Source organism: Dipteris shenzhenensis, chromosome 22, assembly GCF_047967505.1.
Source record: "Dipteris shenzhenensis isolate YYH24624 ecotype China chromosome 22, Dip_SZ_1.0, whole genome shotgun sequence".
Lineage (NCBI taxonomy): Eukaryota > Viridiplantae > Streptophyta > Polypodiopsida > Gleicheniales > Dipteridaceae > Dipteris > Dipteris shenzhenensis.
Genome location: NC_141617.1, coordinates 40,381,816 through 40,400,301, shown reverse-complemented (window position 1 = coordinate 40,400,301; position 18,486 = coordinate 40,381,816). Strand labels below are relative to the sequence as shown.

At 40.3% G+C, this 18,486-nt stretch overlaps 2 protein-coding genes across 2 annotated transcripts in view; both read left to right on the top strand.

Annotated features, from left to right (window-relative positions):
* The window catches only part of LOC147888106 (uncharacterized), a 36,755-nt gene extending 31,687 nt beyond the window's left edge, over nt 1–5,068 (top strand). The window contains exon 4 of the mRNA XM_087393292.1: nt 4,954–5,068. Coding sequence (XP_087249418.1) covers nt 4,954–5,068 — 115 coding nt within the window. The remainder of the gene's footprint in view (nt 1–4,953) is intronic.
* A 118-nt stretch (nt 5,069–5,186) lies between these two features.
* The window catches only part of LOC147888105 (malate dehydrogenase), a 34,146-nt gene continuing 20,846 nt past the window's right edge, over nt 5,187–18,486 (top strand). Inside the window, exons 1-4 of the mRNA XM_087393428.1 lie at nt 5,187–5,400; nt 6,114–6,272; nt 6,448–6,623; nt 7,653–7,930. Of these exons, the coding sequence (XP_087249554.1) occupies nt 5,358–5,400; nt 6,114–6,272; nt 6,448–6,623; nt 7,653–7,930 (656 nt within the window). The 5' untranslated portion in view covers nt 5,187–5,357. The remainder of the gene's footprint in view (nt 5,401–6,113; nt 6,273–6,447; nt 6,624–7,652; nt 7,931–18,486) is intronic.

The window sequence follows — 18,486 nt, the reverse complement described above, 5'->3', positions numbered from 1 at the left end:
ATATATACATACATACATATGGGCTAAGTGTTGGGACATTGATTCACACTTGGATAGTGTCTCCTACTAGAGGTAGGGCAATGGATGTCACCAAAAAGACACACATCCTAGCCCTCAGTTAGGATACCTCCACATCCTATAGAGGCAATGTAGGGACATTGATTAACTTGGGTAATGGTTCCTACTAGAGGCATGACATTGGAGGTCACCAATAAGGTACGCGTTCTAGCCCTCGGTCATGAGAGCTCCACATCCCATACCATAGTGGCCCCATCCACAAGGGATTCTTTAGCGTTGGTTGGTCAGTTCCAAGATGCACACTTGAGCACTGGAGGCCACCCAAAAGATACACTAGAACATTGGAAGTCACCCAAAAGATACACGTCCTAGCCCTTGATTGTGGAGACCTTCAAATCCCATAACATAATTGGATGATGAGTTTTAGAATGCACACTTAGTTCAGTTCCTAATCTGTGGTTTCATGTGGATGATCTTCGAAGCTAACTCGATGAAGGAGTCATTTCGACACAATGGAAATTGTAGTTGTGATTGACATTGCATGGAGTCCTCTAATCCAAAACTTGAGGATCCCTTTATGTCTATGAGACAAGTATATTGTGAGGAGTGAGATCTTGACCATCAATTGAATCATACTCCAAGTAGAAATTCTTACCATCATTATAAAGTAAGCAAAAAAGCTTGACATTAGTACAACAACATTAGCACAAGTTGAAAACCCATCCAAATCACCCTATCTCAAGTTACACATAAGTTCAAGTTGAAAACCCATCCAAATCATGCTAGTTCAAGTTACACATCACCTCTTCCTTTTTTGAATTTGGAAATGAATGGATGGATCCCTTTTATATTTTTGTAAGTGCAATCAATAAGAGGGGACATGAAGGGAACAAGTGGGTGATGTATTGCTATGGACATAGTTGGAGGAATGACAAAGAAGTGCCCACAGTAGTGGATCATTTGAGAGGGTCATTGATCATGAATGAGTGAAATAACTAGAACAATTCCTCCAATATATATGCCTTATGAACTATTTTATCGACATCAATTACCTAGGATATTAAAGGTTCTTAATTGAAAAATAAAGCCACCTTCTTATTATTTGATCATTCTACCAATTCTCTTATATTCCAAACTTTGAAAGGATGTAGCCAAGAATAGATAATATCCATTTTATTTCATTGACATTAAGGGTTTTGAAGTCCTAAGATAAAAATTTACAAGGAAAAGTTAACCTCTAACATATTGATAATTGACAAGTTTTCTTAAATGCAATAAATGTCAAGAGAAACAAATTCAGCATGGCCTCATAGGAGGCAGATGTCCAACTCTTTGTCAAATTATATCAAAAGGATATTGTGACATGCATTTGCAAGATGTTTCTTAAAACATCATGATCCAAGGGAAGCATGCCAACTAACCTATCAACAATTTGGTAGATGATACCATCACAATCTTTTTGTCAACAATCACACCAACAACACAAGGAGCATAACAAGATTATCACATTTATCCATTACAATTTAATATTTTTTAATGACCTCAGGAGTAAGTGAGAAGAAAAAATCAAAGGTTTACACATGTTATGACAATTGATAACACTGGGAATTTAGGAGAGGAGGGGAGTCATAGCAAAGAATGGAAGGGAAAGTGTAGACACTTAGGTTGGCAATTTCAAAATCTATAAATTTATGAAGCACTCAAGAAAAGTTGCATGTAGGTTGCACCTTATGTGGTGAATTACAAATAATATCTATGGCAAATAGTAGAAGTTGGCAAAGAAGAGGATGGGCTACAATATATGGTGCATCCACTGACAAATAGTGATATGTGAAGAAGGATGTTGATAGAAGTCCATGGATAAATCACTAATCGATGCACCCACTATATGTGTGGTCCCACATATAAAAATTAGTGATCATGACATAGGCATTAGAGATAGTAAGTTAGTGAACTTGGAACATTAAGAAGGTAAACTTGTAAAGGTGTGGAGAGTCACATGTTATGAAAAACGGGAAAAAAGGTAAGATTGATGGACTATGTCACATTCTCTATGATTGCAAACAAGCAACATGGATGATGACAAGTCACAAGGTAGACTAATAATAGGATCAATAGTGAGGAGGGATTTTAATATGAATAAGTACTAAGCAAGGGGAAATGAAATGCTATAGATACATACACGTTTCTCTAGAAAAAGCCTTTGAAAATCAACATAAATAAATGTTAGCAAAATAATCCACAACGGCCCTTGACTTAATCATTCCATTTGCTCTCTGTGCCCTTAACTCATAATTGAACTTTAGTTTTAGGGATCTTCAGATGCCCTATTTAGCATGAGAACCAAATAAAAGTGTCCAATATGAAAGCACATACATAATGCACTAAAATGCTATTACTAAAATCTCACTTGCTTGCAATAGTTTTTATTAGAACTGAATTCTAAGGTTGTAGACTCCAAAATCATCATAAAGTTAATTTCCCAAAGTAGAATAGCTTACTAAATGGGGGCATTGGCTTATCTAAATGAGAGATTTAAATAAATTATATCAAGAGGCAACGTGTAGATTTGCACACCTTGCATATACAAACAAGTAATTATTGTAAAAGAAATACCAAGTCACACAAAGGTGGCAAAAAGCAAGTGGAAAGTGTGATGGAGGGTAGTCATTGTGGAGTATGGATGAGATAGAGTAGGCGATTTGCACATTCATGAAAAGAGTGGTTGGTGAAAGTTGCATGTCAAATGATGGACATGAGGAGGTAGATGCTCATGACTTGTCAAAATAAAAGGCTACATTGAAATATACAAAACGAAATACTTATTGGTATATGGGTGCTCAAGATTGGCAAGATCATCATAGCTCTATATTGGGAAATTGGTTGCAAAGCAATAAACTAAAATGAAAATGTTAAGCAAACCAATCAAGAAACCCCCTCTTAATCCCAACTCTACCCTAATTGGATAATAATTTTTGTTACAGGGAGAGTTTGGGGCCTCTAGAATTGAAATAAAAAGGCCATGGTATCGATGCTACATGGGAGGCTTATCATAAGATTGGTTATCAAGAGTGGTGCAACATACTAAATTGATGCCCTAAGTCAAGATATATGAAGAACGCATAATCATAATCATGAAAGAAAGTGCAAAGCATGATATGTTACATACACAAGGAAGGCAATTGTTACAAGGAGAAAAATTACAAAGTTACAGACCTTGGATTATTGCAAAGAGGGTATCTGTAAAGATCCATCCCTTACATCCACCACTAAGTCATTTTGCTACATGCAAGTATATTGCAATCAGGTTATGCAATATGTGGGGTGAGAGTGGAAGGTCCTCATTTTCTGCTAAGTAAATGGCTATAACCTCAATGGGGCATCCATTCACAAATAGGATCCATTTGTTATAGCTATGTCAAGAAGATTGAGTAGGGGATGGTGGATGTTGATGGAGCATGAATAATAAAATCTAAGAAACGGCATTAATTTGTATTGCTACTATTTACTTATGAGATGCTCAAATTTTAAATATAAAATAAGAACAACTTTAAAAAAAAAAGTATAAGTAGCCGTATCATATTAATAGGGGGGGATGCCTTGAAAAAAAAAACCCTACAAAAGGTGGCCAAACAAATGGGCAGGGCCCTAGGCCTCTTCTAGCTGTGAGGAGGATTTTGACCATGATAAGCACTAGGGTTTCAAAAAAGAGTGAGCACTAGGGTTTCAAAAAGAATGAATTTCTCTCAAGGATGATGGATAGGATATTGGGTAGCCATTGTGGTTGCATCACAAATATATCCCTTTGTCACCTAATTTTGATTGATAGATATTTTACCTTGGTAAGCTTTACTTGGAGTATGGATCATGTTGTTTTTGATCAACATCTCACAGGAGTAGCGTTGAGGGGAGAAGAGGAGAGTAATGCATACAAGGAGTTGCAGTGAACCAAAATGAGGAAAATTCCATTGGGAGGAATTGCATTCTTGAAAGTCCATCAAATGTGGGCCCACTTTGTGTCTAATTTCTTGTGTGTGACCCTTCGTGGACATCGTATATGCATCGTTCTCTTAGAGCGTATTCAGGCGAGAGTGGTGGTTGGTGACCACCTTAGCCTTGTCAAGAATTGGTTTTATGGATCATGTTGTTTTTGATCAACATCTCATAGGAGTAGCGTTGAGGGGAGAAGAGGAAAGTAATGCATACAAGGAGTTGCAGTGAACCAAAATGAGGAAAATTCCATTGGGAGGAATTGCATTCTTGAAAGTCCATCAAATGTGGGCCCACTTTGTGTCCAATTTCTTGTGTTTGACCCTTCGTGGACATCGTATATGCATCGTTCTCTTAGAGTGTATTCAGGCGAGAGTGGTGGTTGGTGACCACCTTAGCCTTGTCAAGAGTTGGTTTTGCTGCTGGCCCCTACTCCAAAGTAGGGACTCCAACCTGATGTTCCCCATTTGTGAACTCATCTTGGTTTTTGGCGCCCACGTACTTTGCAACCACCCCTCTCACACGAATAGGCTGTGAGGGGTAACATAGGGAAGAGTCAGTTAACCCACATGTTCTCGTGAGTAGGAGGAAGTGATGTAAGATACCCAAGGTCTCAAAAGAGGCAAAGGGGTTAAAGAGGTAAATGAAGCTCTCTAATGATGTAATTAAGGTAAGTAAGCACATTGATCCATCGTTGTCTTCGTCAATAGAAAGTGCCTACATTCTCGAAGGTCCATTTGGTTTGGGATCTGGGAGTCTCCTTTGAGATGGCATTGTGTCCAATTTCTTGTCTTTGACCCTTCGTGGACATCGCATATGCATCTTTCACTTAGAGCCTTGTTATTGTCTTTCATGTTTTTTCTTGCTGGCTGCTGGTGGTTTGTGGGCCACCCTGTCCTTATCAAGGTTGATTAACAGTTGGTTTTGATGTTGGCCCTATTCCAGAGCAAGGACTATGGGACCAACCGCAGAGGAGAGGGCGAAGGAGCAATCAGATCTTCTACGAAAAGCCCCCGGGTTCACAACCGTCTTACGTGAAGAGGCTCTAGGAGGAACATAGGGAAGAGCGAGTTAACCAACACGTTGAGGTGAGGAGGAGGGAGGAAGTGATGGGGAGACCTCCAAGGTCTCAAAAGGAGTGAGATCTCTAATGATGTAATTAAGGTAAGAAAGCTAAAGGATTAAGCATCGTCGTCTTCGTTAACAGAAATTCTCTGCGACTATTGCGCCAATTCCTTCGCCATTGCCATCGCCATAGCCGACCTCCCACCTGCTCCATCCTCTTCTTCCCCTCGCAGCATCATCTCTACCTCCCCTTCCACCTCTTCCCCCCCTTCTCTCCCTTCTCCATGGCTAAGGATCCCGTCCGCGTCCTCGTCACTGGCGCTGCCGGTTTGATCCCCCTCCCCTCTCTCGAATTATTGCTTTCCAGCTTGTTTAGACTCTTTTTTCCCTTTTGGGTCTGTTTCCTGTATCCGTTCGCATCTCCTCTGGCATCTGATCACTCTCTTCCCCCTATGTTAGCCCCACGATCTCGCAATTCTCCTGTTAGCTAGAACGGAATCCTAGCTAGGGATCACTATGATGGTAAGGCGACGGTAAGAAATGATCTCTTGTACGGCGATACAAAACTGAAGCCAATACATTAGAGCACCTCTCATCAAAGATCCATAAGGCCCAGATTCAGTTGGGATAAAGAAGATGCTGCAAATAAACATGTATGAAATCACAGAGTGCCGACGTTTTAGTTTGCCAAGCACCTCTTATTAAAGATCCGTAATGCCCAGAGGCTGGCTTGATATGATTAGTCTCGATTTTTCCGAATTACGAACGTAACTTAATATTAGTGGAGTAAAAGTGTTGTTCATGGGAAGGACAACTATTCTTTATTTATTGAAAGCTTGTGAAAGGCCACCATTCAATTTGGTTGCGAACCTTTTTTTTGAGTGGGGATTTCGTAATTTCCTATGCACAATTCTCGCCTAAGATTTTTAGATCTGTTTACTACTATTTTAAGGACTTGGCTTGCTGCCTTCGAGTACTTGCAAAGTGAAGTTGTTGGTCAGTGCTTTCCTTATGATCCTTTGATGCTGATTCATGTGCAGGTCAAATTGGGTACGCATTGGTGCCCATGATTGCGAGGGGAGTCATGTTGGGTCCGGACCAGCCTATCATTTTGCATATGTTGGATATTCCTCCAGCTGCAGAGTCTTTAAATGGAGTGAAGATGGAATTAACTGACGCAGCATTTCCTTTGCTAAAAGGTAGTTAAATATGCTAGGGTTCTCTTTTATTGGATCTGAGCTTTTGTTCCTCCAACAACTGTCTTTCACTTGGCTGGATTTCAACTTGTAATCCTTTGAAAGTTTTGATGTCTGCTACCTATTGCAAGTTTTTCAGAACTGTAAGAGTTCTAAGAGGTGTAAGGTTGTATTGCAGGTGTTGTTGCCACTACAGATGTGGTGGAGGCTTGTAAAGATGTGAACATTGCAATCATGGTGGGAGGATTTCCCAGAAAAGAGGGTATGGAGAGGAAGGATGTTATGTCAAAAAACGTTTCTATTTACAAGTCACAAGCGTCAGCTCTTGAACAGTATGCTGCAAGAAATGTGAAGGTAAATTTTCTCAATATGAATTTACTGAATAAAGAAAAAATGTTAATGCGCTTCTCAAATGTAAGGCAATGCCCAACTCATGGTCAGGCACAATGGAGGTTTTTAGTCTGGTCAGTGGGGCATCCACAATTTTTTTTGCATGCATGCCAAGGGACCTGAACAGCCGATACCCTTTTTAAGTCCCACCGAGAAAGACCAACGATGTATTTAAGGCCATCTGTACTCCTATGAGTTATGGGTGACTTGAAAGTAGTAATGCAGTTTTAGCATGTGTGTTGCATTATACTCTGAATATATTTCTCCTCACCTTCTTAGTTTGTGTTCTTTTCTGTGCACAGATGCTTGCTTGCCCTTCTTCTCTTCCAGTCTTTTCATTGATGTCTTTCATTTGGGCAGCCACTTGGCCATGTGCCTAAAAGGATGTGTATCAATAATTTTGGTTTCTTGCTATGCACAATTATGTTTGCCAAGCTGGATTTTCGGCATCTATATTTATATGGCCTTTGGATCTCGAAGAGAGGTGGTGTCAGCTGATTGATGCACTTTGCAGTGAGACTGGCTTGTGTGTTTACTCACCTGCCATGCCGGGAGATGTTCTTGTTTAGCATGCTGAATGCATGAATTTTTTAATGCCGAAGTTAAATTTGAATCTATTCAAACTAATAACACACAAGAAATCAATTTCAATGTTGCTCTGCCTCCCCTTGCATATAATTAGGCTTGCTGTGATCAGCCTTGTTTTGATTTCATCTGAGCTTGACACTTTGAGAACCCATATGAAATATCCTATATCTGACTTGGGTTTACATTTTGGTTCTGATACAACTATGAGGTCTACATGCAAAATATGCTACATAAGGCAGGATCTGTGTTTGTGAGCCAATACCTCTAGATTAGATGTTGTAGACGCTACTTACCTGGTGGTTTTGGAGAGCTTTTTCCCTAGTGAAATCTTGTAGCTTTAGAGGCTTCCACAAATTTTGAGAACATGAACTGCAGAATCTTTATGAGACTTATTTGATGTTTCAGGTTTTGGTAGTTGCCAATCCAGCAAATACAAATGCTCTTATCTTGAAGGAGTTTGCACCTTCCATACCTGAGAAGAACATTACATGCTTGACGAGATTGGATCACAACAGGGCACTAGGCCAAATTGCAGAGAGGCTGGGAGTACAGGTCTCTGATGTTAAGAATGTCATTATCTGGGGTAACCACTCATCATCTCAATACCCAGATGTGAATCACGCAGTTGTTACCACTGAACATGGGGAGAAACCGGTGCAAAAGCTTGTCGATGATAATGCCTGGTAATAGCATAATTTCAATGCTAGGTTATAGGATGCTTTCCGTATGTTTGAAACAGAAGAGGTTGTTCGACTGATTCTAATGTCCATGGATAGAACTCAAAATATTAAAAAATCCAGGTTCAAAATTTTAAGTGGGGGCCTGATAAAAAGGTGTAAATGAATGAAGGAATGTGTAGCTGCACAACAAGGATACAAAAATACCTCATTGATGAAAATATTGCTGAGAGTGACGCACACACTCTTGTGCACACATCACCCAGGCTCTCTTTTCTATGCATGTATTGCGTTTGTGGTGGTTTTCAAATTCCAATTCCAAGTGTTTGTATGCCTTAACTACCTCCAACTCCTTCCTCTTAAGGTTGAAGGGGGCTTGTTTCTGATGCGTTCCAATGATTATAACTGTTGTCTTGGCAATGTTCACCTGCATACCTGAGAACAGAAAGTGCTTGTGCATCTGGGTGCCTCTCAAGACCCTGCTTGTCTTTTGTAAAGTGAACTACATCATCTGCATATAGTAGCAAAATAAGGTTGTATCCTGCATTGTGATCTTTGTGCCATTGTATATCCAGATCCAATCATCTAGTTCATGGATGAATAGGCCAAATAAAGTCGGGTAGAGAGGGCGTCTTTGTTTCGCTTCTTGTCGCTGCTTATGTATCTGAGGCGGTCTTGATAACTCCACTAGTAGTTTGCCATGGAGATATGTGTGTGTATGTTTGTCAGTTGGGTGTTTATCATTTCTTCCGTTCCTTCTTGCATCGATCTCTCCAAGATGTGCATTCTCTTGGAGACCTTCCTCTGGCACAGTTAGAAGTCTTTTACTACTGTTTTTAGTTCTGAGTAGTAGCTGTCTCGTTTTGAGACAGCTATGAATGTATAATCTTTCTAATGAACACTGCTTCTTAACCCCCCCCCCCCCTTTCCCAAAAAAAAAAAAGAAAGGAAAGACAAAAAATGTGTGTGTGTGTGAGTGTGACGAGGGTATCAAAAACATGTTTCTTGAGTGTCCAACACTAACGTTAGCCTGTTGGCATTTGTTGGCCTGCCCCTGAGCTAGGCCTTAAGCGATGGTCATTTCTCTAAGAAGCGAAAATCCAATTTTAGTAATTTCGAAAATTTGGCCATCATTTTCTCCCCCTTTCTCTCTCTCTCTCCCCTTCTTTTTTCTTCTTCTTCTCTCTCTCTCTAAGCTGCTTCTTCTTCTTCTCTCTCTCTCTCTCTCTCTCTCTCTCTCAGCTTTCAGTTTGCAAAGGCAGGCCTCTTGAATGCATTCAACTTGTTTTCAAAGACCTAATAAAATCTCCCCCTTCCTTAAGGCGTGCATCCACACAAGTAGCCCATCTGCGATCGCATGGCACTTCAATGCCCCTGTATTTGAAAGAATCTACCACCTGTATGGGCTGCCCCTGGCAGGCGACGCTTGGTGGGGTATCCATGTGTGTTCTGACAAGCATAGCCTTGCTTTTGCCCACATTGATTTGCAAGCCACTGGCTCGGCAAAAAAGATCTTAAGTGTCCATCTACTGCTGGGCATCCGCTGTATTTCTGGCCTATCTGTGTATATCAATAGGAAGATGATTTGGGCACATTCGTTTTGTCCCCGAATACCCTCCTTTCTCGTATGTGTGGGGATAATTTCCTCAATTTCCTCAAGTTGGTCAATGCATAGGCCAAATGGTGTGGGAGAAAGGGGCAGCCTTGCTTGGCCCCAATGTCATTGGGGAAAAGCTCGTAGAGGCTTCTGTTCATCCATTGGGTTCTTACCTCTCATAAAGTCTATGGATGGACAGCATACAGAGTTTATTAAAGTCTTCGGAAGACCAAAGGGTCTATGAGACGAAAAATGAGCTGTGAGGTGGTGTCTCTAAATAGGCATCAACACCCATGATGAACACTAGAGAAAAACCATGATCATAGCGATATCGATACATAAAGAGAGAGAGAACTCTTTGAACTCATGGAGAGGGTGATGGCTGGCGTCACTGTGATGACCATTTGGGGAGGGGTAAGTGAATCTACGTGTATTCCGGTGGGTCAACGAAACCCTCCAATGTGATATGTAAGCTGTGATCTCTATAGAAGATGATTTTCACTCGCTCGGTCCCAGCTAGGTCCGGAATGTGTGTAGCTGTAAGAGATCCTCAGGGATCACTTGGTTGACCTCGTGTGACAGGAGGGGAGAAAATGGAGTGTCCATACTGTACTGGAAGGGAGGGAGTCTATCCATGTGGAGCCCTAGTTCCTCAAACCATCTCTTTGTGCGTGCATACCAGCATCTCTGGTCACCTCCTGTTGAAAGTGCCATAGAGGAGAGAAGTGTAATCCCCATACTCCTTGACTCGGTAATAGGTGAGTCAACTTGCTCTCCCTTTATGGTTTTGCAGCTACACACATTCCGGACTTGGTTGGGACGAGCGAACTCCCAATGAAGCTCAGCTTCTACAGAGATACATTGCTTGCACATCACAGAGGAGGGTTTCATTGGCCCACCAGGATATATGCAGATCCACCTACCCCACTCCCTGAGGATCTCTAGTGGGCAGTTTCCCGTCTCTTCACATAGACTTCATATCGAGAGCGGCAAAGCAGAGGGCCTACCTAGGAAGAGGTGCATATGCACATTATGTGAGGTTGAGATGGAGGAGCACTTCATCTTCACGTGCCCTCTTTACCATGGTCATAGGCTCAATACTCAAGCCACCTTCAAAAAATGGAGGTTTGAAATCCCCTCCCTTGAGGCCTTTACTTTGGCAAGAGGCCATAGGTGGGCCTTTTAGAGATATCTTTCTACCTTTCCACTAGGATAAGACATCTAAAAGTGTCAAACTTCAAAAATTTCCTCCTCCCCTCCATGTCCTTGCTCCTCTAGTTGATCTCGTATGATAGGAGGGGAGAAAATGGAGCATCCATAGTGTACTGGAAGTGAGGGAGTCTATCCATGTGGAGCCCTAGTCGCTCAAACCATCTCTCAATGCGTGCATACTAGCATCTCTGGTCCCCCCCTTGCCGAAAGTGCCATAGAGGAGGACAATGCTAGCCAAGGTAGTCTGCTACGCCCAAAAGTGTAATCCCGTACTCCCTGACTGGGTGCAGATACGTGATGACCTGAAATGCAGCATGTAGCTGTAATGGGGATGACCCAAACTTAGCCTGAATGATCTGGTGAGGAAAGGACGGCTTACTGCGAATCATCCGCGATAGCATGAGAACCTGTAGCCGTTCCACACAAGCCCACTCTGTATCCAACAAGTTGGGCGCCCAAGGGCTGCTATACATCCCTGCTGGGTGGACCAAGGAGTCAAAAAGCAGCCCCTTGGTTTGTGGATCCTGAAAGTGTGAGTGGAAGCATTGCCTCTCTAGTCTGGCCAATGAAGTTTACTTCTTGCCCAGGCGGGCTTGCATCGTGGGTCTCATAGTGAAGATGGGTCCGGAGAAGACGATCCCCAGATACGTGTATGATGAAACTATCTCAACAAGTGACCCATCAAACGTGAACTGCTCTTGGTGCATGACGGCTCGAGATGTATTGAAGATCATAACCTTGGTTTTACCAAGGTTGACCTTCAACTCATGAGACTCACAAAAAAATTGTAGTGCATCAAGGTCTCAGGACCGTATCAAATGTTTTGCAGAAATCCACAAAGCAACAGTAAATCCTCTGCTTCTGTGCCCTCGCCTCCTCGATGATACACCTGAGCGTGAGAATGTGATCCATAGCTCCATGATCCCGCCGGAATCCAACCTGTCCTGCTGCTCTAAGTCCTCGACACTCTACAAATCGACTGACGTGGGAATCAAGCACTAATGCATAAATCTTGGACATGACATGTCCAATCATAATGGTCCGTAATTCTCCGGGCTCATGGGATCCCTTGCCTTGGGGATGGGTGAAATAGTGGAAACCCCAAACAAACAGCTTCATTAAAGAGCTTTCCTAAGATCGGGGTAGGAGGTTAATCCTGTATGCAATGAACTTAGTGCGTCCTCATGATCCTTGACTCGGCCATTATGAAGTTTCATTACGGCATCCTTCACTCCCCCTTAGTGAAGAGGGTGCAGGATGTGGGGCATGGTATATGTGAGAGGTTAGGGACTAGCTGATTTGGGATGTCATATAGTGTGCGTGCATAGTTATGCCAGACCTGAGTGTCAGTGAGTGTGAGGGGGACCGTCCCTCTAGAAATCTCCGCCAAAAGTCCTTAGAACTGAAAACAAAAAGTGGGGAGCTGAATAGCCCATTTTTCTTTTAGTTTCAAAAGAGAGTTTGTTTGAGTATACTTGTGCTTTCTAAGTTAGAAATGTATTTTTGCCTCTTTGTAGAAACGAGACATAAGTGTAAAGGGCCATTTAGCTTTTTATGTTTTAAATAAGAGAGAGAGAGAGAGAGAGAGAGAGAGAGAGAGAGAGAGAGTTTCTAGTTTTTTGGAAGTTTTTGTTTCTTGACTTGCTTGTTTATTTTTGCTTAAGTCACCTGCTTCGTTTCTTCTTTATTTCTTGTTTTCATTCTCTTTTGTTTATTTGACGTATTTTAGTAAGCACTGGGTTTGCCCAAGAGACTCCGTGGGTCTTTAGAAACCTAGTATATCTTCCTTTTGTTTTTCATAAAAGTTTTTGTTTACCTCTTTTTTCTTCTCTTTCATTTTCTCTTTTATTTTCTTTGTAGAATTTTGATCTTTAGAACAATAAAAATTCTAAATTTGTATGATTGGACTTATTCTAGTCTTACAAAGGTATATTTTTCTATCACCTTAGTGGACATGCAAATTCTTTGAATTTTCGTCCAAGTGGTGATCAGCTGTTCAATAACATCATTTTATCTTACGTGGGTGCAGAAGCCCCAACAGCTAATCTTATTCTCATTTATTCTTATTATTATTTTAATTCTTTTCTTTTTGTTTACATTAAAAAAAAATAAAAAAAAATATAAATTCTGTCTCTCTCCCCCTTAATTTTATTTCTTTAAAAAGTATGCTTTTGCGTTTTGTTTTAGTTGCCCTCCCCGAGCTATTACCCAACTAAATCACCTACCAAAGAGACAAGACCATCACTAGAATTTCCAATGTTGTTCCGTGAGGTCAAACGATCCAACATTGGGGAACTTGCTTGCACTCTCCCTGCCCATCCCAAGGCAGTTTCTCCCTTGCTATATCCCCTAACTCTAGCAGGAGCGAGACTAGTATTTAGGGGGGGACTTGCTTGCACAGTCGTTACTCGTCCCAAGGTAAGTCCTCCCTTACTACTACAAGGGAATGTCATAGGAGCCAGATGACATCCCAGGAGATTGCCCTGTTGGTTTCCAAAAGGCGAATTCATCATAGCATGTATCGCTAATGCCAATATATCTTTAAACTGGCGATTATAGTTAGAGTTAGCCAGGGCCCCAAGGCCACTGTAAGAGCTTAATCAACCTAGAAGCACCAAAGAAAAAGAAAGAGAAAAGGAAGGTTACCAATAATTTAATAAATAAATAAATAAAATAAAATTAAAAAAAAATAAAGTAGTCATACAGTGAAATAAACCAAGGACAAAAAAGTTAGAAGAAACATATATAGAGAAAGGTATAACTTTTTAGCTAGGTCAAACATGAATAATCTTCATGATTTTGAGGAAGGTAACATTAATTGGTCTAACCTTAAGGCTTTATTAGTTAGCACTCATTATACTAATAATAACATAAGAATTCTTAATAAACTAAGACGTCTTAGAAACAAGCATCTCAAGACTTCTATTTCTATTAGTCCTATTCATGCCACGCAAGTAATTTATGTTGTCTATAACATACATAGTAGTAATATGCTTTATGTAGGACAAACCTATAGGACAGCTTTTATTCGTTTTCAAGAACATGTTAGGGAAGCTAAAAAAGTTCATAGGAAGAATTCCTTAATTGAGAATTCAAAACCCTTATATGCAGCAATGGCAAAGTCTGGTTTTGAATCTTTTCGTTGCTTTCCCATTGAGCATATAGAGGGCCATTTTAATAATGCCAAGGACTTTTACAAGGCTGCTCGTCCTCGTGAATTGTTTTGGATGAGAACTTTACACACTTTCTTCCCAAGAGGTTTTAATTTGGAAGGAAAATCAACTCTCGTAAAAATAAAAGAACCTCTAAAAAGAACCCTTTGAAGTGGAGAACTCATATCAAGCCCTTCAAGCCCTTTAACATTCATCATTACCAACATAGTCATACACCTATCATCGTATGGAAACCTAAAGTTATGTTACGAGGTTGTCCTAGCTCTCCTGCAATCTCACATGTAGTTCGTGAGTTGCCTCCCTCACTTCCTCTTCCTCCACTTCCTCCTCCTTTAGTTCCTTTAACTTCCTTAGTTCCAAGAGTTTTTGCTTCTCGAGACTATAAAAGAAGGCTACTCTACCTAGATAGATTGATGTCACTGGGTCTTTTTTCAATAAAAGTTTTTGAAAAATATAATGTCAAAGTTCTTTTTAAACTTCAATACACCTTGGAAAACTTCTCTTTTAAGGATTTGAATCTAAATAAGCTCCATTATATACAACTTAAAACTTCGTTGGATCGCTTCTTAAAAGTAAAAGCTTCCTTTCAAAGCAAAGAAGTCTATATCTAAATAAGGACATCATATCATTCAGTACGGGTCCAGTACTGCGAAGCGGCGCAGGTTGCCATGGTTGGCCCTGTCTTCATCCATGGATCTCACACTTCTCCCTCACTTGACAAGATAGGCTTAAACTCCATTTTGAAGTCTCCTGAAGTAATGGATTCTCTCCCTCATTTTGTGAGAAGAATTTGGAAGCATCCAGTATTAGCTTGGAAGTATGTAAAAACTTTAGGACAAAAGGCTTTCAACTATGGAGAGATAGGTAAAAGACTTTCAGAGCATTCAAAATCTTCTATCCTTAAAGAACCTTGTTGTTGTAAAAGTAAGAGATTCCAAAGCTTTATTGATGCGGATTTAGGACATGTAGTCACAACTGATACCTCAATTTTGCTTTCTAGTAACCTAAGAGACCTTTTCATGAAAGGCACGAAATTTCGATTGTACTCTTTTAAAGAGTCTTGCCTTTTAAAAGCTATCGATAAGGGAATCTCAAAGTTTGTTTTGCAATTAGAAGAATGTTTAGGAGTTAAAAATATCATATCAGAATGGAAAGGGAAGATTTTGAAGAAAGTTGCATTGAAACTAGAAGTCCCTTTGGTTATTTGCTCAAAGAAAAGTAACCATCTTTCTAAAGAAGATGAAACTCTTCTTCGAAAATTCCATAGGAATTTTGTCATTTCTTATTTGGACAAATGTTCCAATAACTTTGTTTTTATTTGCAAAAAGTTTTACTTAGAATGTCTTTTGAGAGAAGTGAACTCGTCTGCCAAAACTTATGCCGCTGCCTTAGTTTCTCAAAAGGATTTAATCTCAAAACATCAGAGTTTTTGCAAGTCTTCTGGGTTTGTTTGCAATCCAAGCATACCTTTTCTTTGTGCTGCTTGGAAGTTTCACAAAACTCCAAAAAAGCCAAGATTTATTGCAGCTGCTTGTGAGACTACTTTGACGAATGTCTCTAAATGGCTAAGCTACTGCTTCAAAGCCATGTTGCCTAGTGTCCATGAACTTTGGAGGGACTTATTAAAAGAGGCAGATGTCCCCTTGAACTCAAGTTGGATTTTAAATGACTCTGTAGGAGTGATTCCTGTTGTAAAATTTTTTAATTCCTCTCGAAGCATTCAGGAAAAAGAGTCTCCTATTCTCCTTCAAACCTATGATTTTACCACGCTTTACACAAAGTTGAGCTGGAAGACCTGAAGTTTAGAATTAAAAAGCTAGTGGCTAAAGTTTTCAAGCTGAGATTTGACAAAGATAGATGCAAAGTGCTAAAAGTTGAGAAAACAGCCTTATGCTTTGACTTTTTGTGGCTAAAAAATAAAGATCATGACATAGGTTCTAAAAAGAAAAGATACACAAAGGTAGTAAGTGTAGAAGATGTTTGCTCTTAGATAGATTTTCTTCTAGATAATCTTTACATCACAATAGGTGATTCTTTGTTTCAACAAGTTATAGGAATCCCCATGGGCACTAATTGTGCCGTCTTTTTAGCAAACTTTTATCTTTTCACTTATGAATTTGAGTTTATGCAACGTCTTATTTCTATCAATACCTACCCTATCATTTTACATAAGCTTAGTCAAGTTAGGCGTTTTATAGATGAATTATTTGTACCAAATGTAACTTTCAAGACTTTATGTACAAAGACGCTAGAGCTTTTGGAGAAGGAATCTGTCCTCGTGACTCTTGTGAACTGAACTGCACTTCAAGAGGGGATTCTTGTGTTTTCTTTGATCTTAGACTTTCTCAATCTACCATAGGATTAGAGGTTGATATATATGATAAACGTGAACAACCTGAATATAGTCGTTTACACATTATAAAAATGCCTCACATTGACTCAAACATTTCGGATTTGGCAAAATATGGAGTCATTTCTTCCCAATTCCATAGATTTTCCCGCCTTTGTACAACTAAGGAGTCTTTTATCACTCAATGTAGTAATTTGATCACTTTACTATTACAAGAGAGGTATAATCCAAGGAAAATAATGAAAAAAGTTTGCACATTCTTAGATATGAAGTCTTTTATCTATGGTGTTTCGGCCTTAGGTTTGTTTAGAATGATTGAACATAAGCTGAAAACAAAAAGTGGGGAGCTGAATAGCCCGTTTTTCTTTTAGTTTCAAAAGAGAGTTTGTTTGAGTATACTTGTGCTTTCTAAGTTAGAGATGTATTTTTGCCTCTTTGTAGAAATGAGACATAAGTGTAAAGGGCCATTTAGCTTTTTATGTTTTAAATAAGAGAGAGAGAGATCTTGACTTGCTTGTTTATTTTTTCTTAAGTCACCTGCTTCATTTCTTCTTTATTTCTTGTTTTCATTCTCTTTTGTTTATTTGACGTATTAACCCAGTATAGCTGCTTATGCTTGGGCACTGATGACGACATAAGTGTTGCTTTGCTTGCTAAGTATGTCTTCCTTTTGTTTTTCATAAAAGTTTTTGTTTACCTCTTTTTTCTTCTCATTCATTTTCTCTTTTATTTTCTTTGTAGATTTTCGATCTTTAGAACAACAAGAATTCTAAATTTGTATGATTGGACTTATTCTAGTCTTACGAAGGTATATATAAAAAAATGTTTAGTAGTTCCTCCTCGTTCCGGCGAACGAAATCTAGTTTCTTTCTACGTACTAGTCGATGATACTTGCGTAGTGTCTTTGGTTCGCTCGGAAGATTGTTTTTGGCTTCGAATCTGAGCTGACGGCGTAAAGCCTTGCACTCATCATTGCACCAGCTATTACAAGGTATGGTCCCGGTTGGTGGTGGATGGGTGGAGCGAGTGGTGTGAGGGAAAGCGTGAAGGGCAACCTCGTGTAGTGAGCGGGTGATCAGGGCAGCATGGTCCTTTAATAGGGGTTTGAAGTCAATATAAGCGAGAAGTATGTACAAACGGCCTGAGTAAATAGGTGAGTGATTGTGGTCGAAGCGTATGTCATGATAGGTGGAGTAAGAAATCAGTGGGGTGGAAGGTGCCGTGCGATGGGGAGTGGAAATACTAAAGAATAAGTAGGTATGATCAGCTCCTGGGGGGAGAGGTGCTACAGAAAAATCAGTGATGCGAGATGTGAAGGCAGGGGATCCCATGATGTAACCAACAACGTTAGAGCCTCCTCCATGTTGAAAGCATGTGAGACCACCTAAGGCGGGGCATCTAACAGACCATTATAAATAATAAGATCATGCTTCCTGGCAAGATCCAATAGGGCCTGCCCATAAGATGTCACCGGACCTCGTTTGTTAGCTGAAACCCATAACATACCTGCTCCCTCAAGGTCAATGTCTGGCAGTAGAATGGAATCATCCCTGAAGTTGAGGAGTGGTATCTGACGGGCGCCTATCCTCGCGTTGAAGTCCCCAACTAGGAGGACTTCTCTGCGGCTCAAGAAGTCAACAATGGACTGATAGAGCGTTGCAAATGGAGATGTCTCAGTCTCATCTCGAATATCTCTAGCAAATTGGGAGGTCTTGGGAGGGAAGTAGCATACTGCAACAAACAAATCCCAACTGTCCATGTGTCGGATCCGGATCCAAAGAAACTTGGAATGTGCATCGGCAAAGTGACAACTTCTTCATGAAAATAAGATGATGAATTCACGATTTCCTTCATCCTCTCTCTCTTTCTCCCTCTCTCTCTTCTTGGTAACAACTCTGTATGTTGCAGATACAACCTTTTAGGCAATTCTCTGGTAAAGTGACAACTAACCACGAAAACTTGTTGACAATTTCATGATTTCCTTCATCCTCTCTCTCTCTCTCTCTCTCTCTCTCATACACCAACTAGGGCCCAAAACCAACAGGCTGCCCCCCCCCCCCCTGGGATTTTATTTCCCAATGAAAAAATCTGAGTACAATGTTCTCAGCCAGAGGGTGCCGTATCCAAATGTTAGAAAATCAGAAAATACAAAGAGAGATGAACTCTCTACTCTTGCAAAGTGCCGAGTGTCAAGACTACAGCCACTAACTAAACTCAGGCCTTGGGTTGG